Here is a 7,872-nt window from a genome sequence, read left to right as displayed (position 1 = left end):
TATTCACAGGTCCTACTTACAGAGCACGGAAGTTTAAAAGGCTTGGTGGGCGTGGTGAAGCTGGCGCTGTGAATAGGGTCTGGGTTTTGGCCCTCGTTCCACTGAGCCAGGAGCGCTCCCCGGTAAATGGTAACCCCCGCTGCTCGGAGCGTATTCTCCACTGCGCTTTCCACCGAGTAGTTGTTGATGCAGGTGATGGTAGACGGGGGCGGGGGCTGCACCAGGTGGATGGAGGAGCCCTTCATGCCAAGGTTTAAGAGCGCCTCTACTGTGGTGTAAGTGTCAATTGTACCTCCATAGACGATGACATTCCCTAGAAAAGGGGGGAAAATGATAAGACAGTTAAAACAACAACAACCTTATTAGTCAAATGCTAATAATGCTGAATTGCTCCCTGTAACCTTCTCCTTTTTCAGCAGCAGGAAGTCAGCGGTGTTACCTAGCAACCGCAACCAAGATAATCTAGGAAAGAATAGGCACAAAACATCCCACAAAGTAGTCAAGTACTTTTAACTCAGAAGTAGGACATTCATTTATGTTCCTACAATTTGAAAGTTGAAATTATGCTAAATGAAACTGTCTAGAAGAAAACCTTTTATTTTGTTTTTGTTCCCTTTGCCACACTTATTACAGAAAAAAATTACTACAGTTTGCAGTGTATACAAGTTCTTCTTAAGTGATGAAAAGGACAATGGTAAAAAAATATTCATGTACATGATGGTATGGATATTTTAATATTTAAATGTTCAACCTCGTTGATTTCAAGAAAATTTTTCCTTTTTTGAGAACTAAAGACTAGAACATTCTGCTTTTCAATGGTTAATTTTTATATAGATTCAAATTGTGATTTTTAGAATTTACTATCATGGCCTAGCAAAAGGGACCAAAGGGTATTCTTTTGGTAAGTAAAAATAAAATCATAAAATAATCTTGGAAGACTTCCCTGTGAAAGAGCATTTTGATGGTAGCAGTCTATACTACTTATTTATATTTCTTAAAAAGTACTACAGAAGTAATTATATATGCTATTCTACTAATTTCATCATTTTAAATCAATGAGTGAATGCTATTAAATGAGTGAAATGTATTATATGCTATTTATATGCTATTTTTGACATTGAATTGGCATTTTTACCTTTTCACAAAGAAAGAAACTGCTGTAGACTCACTTTTCAGGCAAGCTGTAACAATTTACCATAAAGTGATAGATTCATTGAACCTCTCTTTTTTTCCTCCTGTTTACAAAATGGTACGAAAAGGAATTTTACAAAGCAAAATAAATGACAAGTGCATTTATTCAATTAGGTTGACTAAATTATGCAAAAACCTCTTTCAGTCCAAAACTGAACGTGTAATGGCTTATCTTGCTTGCTTAGAAAAAAGGAACTAGAACTTTCAGATTGCTTCTCTGAGGGTTATCAGCATCTAGAAAGTTCTCCCATACTTCCTGGTGTTCAAATATGGAGTACCAAGAGGGCACTGAGGCCAGTGGGTACAGTCCTTCCTTCCTGCCTTCACTAGGATGTGCAATTTTGTGGCTATGATCCTCTCTCCTATTCATACACTCCAATGCAACATTCCTTGGTGAGCTGCATTTTCCTTGAGTGAAAGAGCCAACATTTTGCTTAAATTAGTGAGGCTCCCACCTACTATGAAATGTGAATCTTGGTGTATGGCAATAACAAAGAGTCAGCCTGCCAGGAAAGCCAAAACTTGAATCTCAAACTGTCAAATTGAGGTCTTCTGCTCTTTTCAAATGTGCATACTGAAAGAATATTCATTTTTAGTGAAACAAATTTGAATGTTGAGGCCCCATGCAACTCAGAGTTGAATATTTTTCCAGTCTCCTTCATATTAGCTTTCAGTAAGTATACTGTGAGATGAGCATTTTCATTATGGGCTTATGGAAGCCCAATGTTGCTGGGGTTTGGAAAGCAAGTGTTGCCCATAGATTGTAAGCCACTGGAGAGGATGATGCTTTTCAATTCAAAAGATAATACATTTTATAAAATTTCTAATGTTTAAGTTAGATGTGTATTTATAGATATTCTAACTTCTACAAAGTTTTTTCTACCTTTAAGTTTATTTTATTTATTTATTTATTTATTTATTTTAGCTGAGCCACCCTGCCACCTGTTGGCAGCTCAGCAGCAATTTTGCTCTGGTGGGGAATTGAACTGGTGACCCTGTTGCTCAGAGCTCGCACTCTTGAGTGAGCTCTTAACCAACTGAGCCACTCAGCTGGCCCTCTACCTTTAAGTTTAATTTGAGACAACCCTCCACCCCAAATATGAGGCTTTGGTTATCATAACAGTCAGCTATTGTCACAATAATGCTGCATAACAAATTACCCCCAAAACTCAATGTCAAACAACAACAAGCCTGTTATAGGTTGGCTCACACATCTGTGGGCTGGCTGGTGTCAACTGATGTGGCTCCATAAGCTAACTGGGCATTGCTTTTGTGCCTTCAAAATATTTATCACAGAACGACCTCGTGGCCAGATTTTCCTACTACCTATTTCTACTTGGTATTCACTGTTAAGCTAGCACTATAAGAAATATCCAACCACAGGGTGGGTTGTATAGCTAAGGTTTGTAAGATAGAAACACATTCATTCCCCTTAACAGTGTTAGGTCTGGTTATTGGTTTCCATTCTAGCTCACAAAATCCTACATAATCCTAAATGTAACCTAAACCATGTGAGCCTTGGGTTGCATTTATATACAACACAACAGTATAAAGTAATACTCGTGTCATATCATTGGGGTTGAAACCCAAGGAAACAAGAAAGTTGTATATGGAAGTTAACAGTTATATAACTATCATGTTGTGACATTTGGGTCAATTTTTGGGTGAATCAAGGAGGTGAGACAGGAAGGAAGGAAATGGAGAGAAAGAAAGGGGGTAAGAGATAGAAGAACAGAGAGTGCCTTAGAAAAACAGATTTTCTTCAGTTGCTGGAGTTAAAAAAGAAAGAGTTTAAAAGTGAAAGAAAGTGGTTGTGGAGTGAGAGGTGGGGTGGATTAAAGGAGTGGTAAGTGAATAACGGTTTGACAGTCTTGTCCCAGTCAGAGTGTATGAGATGGGATGGATGGGGTCCCGTTGGTGCAGAACACCCTGATGGTAGTACAGAGGAGGTGAGGGAGCCCCAGGTTATGTGGGACCCATGAAATACATTTATTTACAGCATGCTTTTAATAAGTCAGACAACTTCAAATAGCTAAAGATTAATGTTGTCAAAGTATTTCCACCATGGAGTCTTTGCAAATACTTAGAAGAAGATAACACATTGCAGGGGCTTTTTTTGTCACATAATTAGGACACACACACACACTTTTGAAGTTTTATGCATATATGGAAGAAATAGAGTGCGAAAGCTGAAGATTTCCCCTGGATATGAGGTTTTTTTGCTACAATATCTGGGCACGGTCTTCTTTGCTACTCAGTGTATTTAATGGAAAAAAATGACCAGTTTTTGCACTTGATCTGATAGGTGACAGAGGTAAAATGGTGGGCTGCCTTACTTTGAAATGACAGATGATAACTGATGATTAGAACAATCTGGGTGAATTTTCAATAAAGGATAATGGAATATAACTGTAGCAGTTTTCGTGGAAGGCCAATCTTTGTTCCTCCTTTTAGGGAATAAATTATGCATCACTAAGATTACAGATCTGAGACGGGAAGCAGAGGGCAAAGGAGGGTGCCAGTAAGAGAGTGTGTGACAGCTCCTCAGATGAAAGTTGGCAAGAAGCAGCACTCGGTCACTCTCCCACTGCTAACCTGCTGCAGCCTTTGAGAAGAAATGTGCAACGATGCTTCCCAGAGGAAAGAGGGGCTTCAGTGTCGACAGCCCGGCTGGCGGGAAAGAGAGAGGAAGTGATGACTCATGTCACTAACTCAGGCTCAAAAAAAAGCAATACGACTTGCCATTTAAAATGTTGGCATAAAGGGTTGGTCGAGTGGCGCGTTGGTTAAGAGCTGGCTTGGGACGCCAGAGGGCCCCGGTTCGGATCCCACATATGAGGGCCAGTGACACTGCCCTCTACAGCTAAGATGCTGAACAACAGCTCAACCTGGAGCTGGGCTGCCGTAAGTCTCCGACCACGACGGCGGTAGCCTGCAGTGCCTGTGGCAGTGGGTTGCCATGGGCTACCGTGTGTAGCCAGCAGCCAGCGTGAGCAGCCAGCAGCCGCTATGAGCGGCCGTCCAGAAGCCGGCGATTGATCTGCCTCGCCCGGGAAGAGCGCAATGATGGTGCCAACTTGGGCCAGTGAAGCAACGTCCTCCACAACTAGACTGAAGAACAAAACGACAGCAAGTTGTCTGTTCCCCTTCCCCCAATTCCCCAGCGCTGTTCCCATCCCCCAATTCCCCAATTAAAAAAAAAATCTTAAAAAAAAATAAAATAAAATGTTGGCATAAATGTAAAGGTGATCTTTGTGCTTTTGAAAACTCTTTGAAGGTGTAAATGAATACACTAGTAACTTTGTGACCACAAAAATAAGGCAATCACACTAAGATTTCCACTATTACAATGCACCCAGATTTAGGAGGTTCTTCAATTTATCTTGATCAGGGGAAAAAGATGCCAGTTTCATCACTGGTTCCTGGAAGAGGTAAATAATGGTTTCAGGAGCTCGAAAACTCATTAATATTTAAAAATGACTTTATAGGAATGAAATGCTAAATTGAGCTTCCTATTAAGTTAAAAAATATATAGTATTCATTTTTTAGTCATAGATTTGCCCTAAGAGTAATGGAACAGCCTTCTTAACAAATCATTTTCAATAGAGGCCAAAAAGGCATTTTTTTCTTTTAAACTGAGGGCTTTGATTTTAACCACCTGGAGAGCATGCTTTGTTGTCATTTTATCATCATGCCCAGTAGTCTAAAGGTGGAGGATTCTCCAAGAAGAAAACCATGAATTGAAAAGAAGAAAAGAGAAGGATTTCCTGATCTGGTAGTCTGGTCATGGAATCACATCTCAAGAGTTTAAGAAATAAATTTGAGATTTATGCACACAGATATTAATATGAATTTTTCTTCATAGTTATTATATTTTTTAGGCTAGAGAAAAGGTCTTTTTCCACTTAAAAAGAGACAAAGATTGGCTATATATGACCTCACTCATCCTCAGAATGGGCCTATGAGATAAGTTTTATTAGGTTCTCCAGAAAGCACAGAGAAGTTAAATAACGAGCTTCAGATCACACAGCAAGTAGATGGTTCAGCAGGGCTTACACTGGCCAAGTCTGACTTCAGGACCAGTGCTCTCACCACTACACTATTTTTGTAGGTGGATGTGTAACACATTCCTAAAAAAAAATCTAATTGGTATTTTATCAGTATAATTAACTTTAGCAAATAACTAGATAATGAAAGAATTTTAAATAGATATCATAGAATATTCATAAATTATTAAATAAACAGTCACTTTAAAAACATCATGTCCAGGAATACAGCAGAGAATGCTCTTTTTTATTTTTTATAAGTCAAAGCATAAGATTTCTATGACCCAAACCTGACCTTTTCCATTTTGCTCTGACAAATAAAAAAGGAAGAATATATTAGATATAACATAACAAAGGCTTTGTTCAATGATTCATGCACTGGAATTTAAATGTTATACTTTTCCTACAAACATGCTTTTAATAAGGCAGTAAACTGTATTTAGGTAAAGATGAAAATAATTGATCCATTTCGGGCCATTAAGGCAGTTTTTTTTTAACTTTATTTTTGTTCTCCTTTTCATTTTCATGGAAAGTACAGAGGTAATAGCAGATGAATATCAATTAGTTTCAATTAATGCCATAAACTGTTATAATGTATTAGGTTACTGGGTTCTATCTGAACCCCAGTCTGAACCCTCCAGGTTTTGTTTGCAGTTGAAAGCAAGTGCTTGAGCTGGTGACGTCAGCTATTCTCCAAGATGCCAGAGCATTTCTAATAGGTTAGGATAATTTACATCTGTAACAACTCTAGTGCCCAGGAAACCATTTCTTTCACACTGGACTGATTCCATCACAGAATCATTGTTTCTCCTGTGGGAGGAGAGGAAGGTGTGATAAATCAGTGGCTGGGGGTGGGGGGGGCAGTGGTGATATTTTGGGGTGGTATCAGGTAATTTCAACAGACGGAAATTCAGAGGCCAGCCAGCCTCTTCCGAGTGGCCATCCATGTTTCTGCTCCCGAGCATCCACCGGTCCTAAGACAATCCCTCCACTGACCTCAGCAAACAAGCCCCTCCCTTTCAGTCCGTGTGCTTCAGCAAAATAAAAGCCTGGCATTTTCCAGGATTTGGGGTGTGATTCCAAGATGGACACCTCATTACAGCCAATGAGACACAGGGTTTTTTTTCCCTCAGACTCTTGTGGAAAGGGCCCTGTCCTTAGCTGCTTCCTGCCAACTCCACCCTGAACTGTTGAGAAAGGGCAAAATTAGCCTTGAGGGAGCAAAAGTTAACTCTCATGAAAAATGTATGCATTCTTCCTGATGTTATTAAAGTGACATGAAAAGGAAGCAAGAACTGATGAGTAGAAGGATGATAATGGACAAAGGAATGCAGCAGTCCTACTCCTTATTTTTCATGATGATGTGCTAGACTTCTAGTTTCTAGCTTCAAAACCATCATCCCATGACTGACTTGGAAATAAGCCAGAAGTGGTTGTGCCAACCCTTACCTGTGTGGACAAAAAAGGGGCCAGATACTAAATCTGACAAGCTCAGGGTGGGGAGTGGGGGTGGGGGGGCACCATGGTGGGCCCTACAAACTCAGAGACTGAAATTAACCATATACGATGGTTCGAACATAAAAATTCCTCACTAAAAGTGGGTCATGGCAGGTAGTCACATCCTAGGCCTGTACCTTCCTTGACAAAAGTCAATCTTTACCTTAAGTGAGTCTGCCTATTACCTTTTGGCATCTAGGATAACATACTCTTGGAGTGTCAGAGAAGTCCCCCTTTTCTGGACTCCTCAGGGCACAGCCCACCACACCAGAGCACAAGACCACAGAACCGCTCATTGTCAGCTTTTTCCCCAAATACCATCGCTTTGTACCATCTCTTACTACACTGTACCCACCAACGTAAAAGACGTGTCTCTCCGTTTTACTTTTCACCCAATTTCGGAGATTTACTAGTTTTGCATTCTCCCACCCACTTAATCTACCACCAACGGATTTCATGTAACCTCCTTATGTCTCCTCCTTTGATTCTAACGTGTCAGATAGGCTGCAAAACCACCATTCTCCAGAGCATTTTCTCAAACCATTGAGATTTTGAGTCCCGCAATTGTCATAAGTTTGGCTCAAATAAACTCATTAAATGTCTCTAAAGTTTTGAACTTTTCTTAAGTCGACAACAGTATGTACTGCCAACCCACCTCCAACTAGCTACTGTGGTCTTCTCTGACCCATTCTTACTAGATCACTTTCTCTCTACTGGATGTGCTGCAGATGGAAGTTTCATCTTCCTAAGGTGCTGTTTTGTACACTGGTTATCCCCCTTCACTAGTTCCCCAATCCCTAAAAAGCAGCCAGTTAAACCTGGACTTGGCTGGACCCTGAAGTCCTTCACTTGCCCCTTCATCTTCATTTCCCTCTGCTGTCCTTCAAGAGTCTGCCCAGGGCTGGCCAGGTGGTGCCATTGGTTAAGAGCATGAGCTCTGAGCAACAGGGTTCGATTCCTGCATGGGCCAGTGAGCTGCACCCGAGCTGAGCTGCCAACAGGCGGCTAGATGGCTCAGCTGGTGACAGTGTGTGCTCTTAACAACAAGGTTGTTGGTTCGACTCCTGCATGGGATGGTGGGCTTTGCCACCCCCCCCACACACACACACACACAACTAGATTAAAAGTGGCAACTAGA

At 40.8% G+C, this 7,872-nt stretch overlaps 1 protein-coding gene across 1 annotated transcript in view; it reads right to left on the bottom strand.

The window, feature by feature from the left end:
- Positions 1–7,872, bottom strand: part of CFAP61 (cilia and flagella associated protein 61) — a 323,912-nt gene that overhangs the window by 78,936 nt on the left and 237,104 nt on the right. The window contains exon 22 of the mRNA XM_019653120.1: positions 21–313. Within this exon, the coding sequence (XP_019508665.1) occupies positions 21–313 (293 nt within the window). The remainder of the gene's footprint in view (positions 1–20; positions 314–7,872) is intronic.

The sequence above is a fragment of the Hipposideros armiger genome, unplaced genomic scaffold, assembly GCF_001890085.2.
Source record: "Hipposideros armiger isolate ML-2016 unplaced genomic scaffold, ASM189008v1 scaffold_195, whole genome shotgun sequence".
In the NCBI taxonomy this organism is placed as follows: domain Eukaryota; kingdom Metazoa; phylum Chordata; class Mammalia; order Chiroptera; family Hipposideridae; genus Hipposideros; species Hipposideros armiger.
The sequence above is the reverse complement of the archived record's forward strand: the minus strand, read 5'-3'. Positions and strand labels throughout refer to the sequence as shown.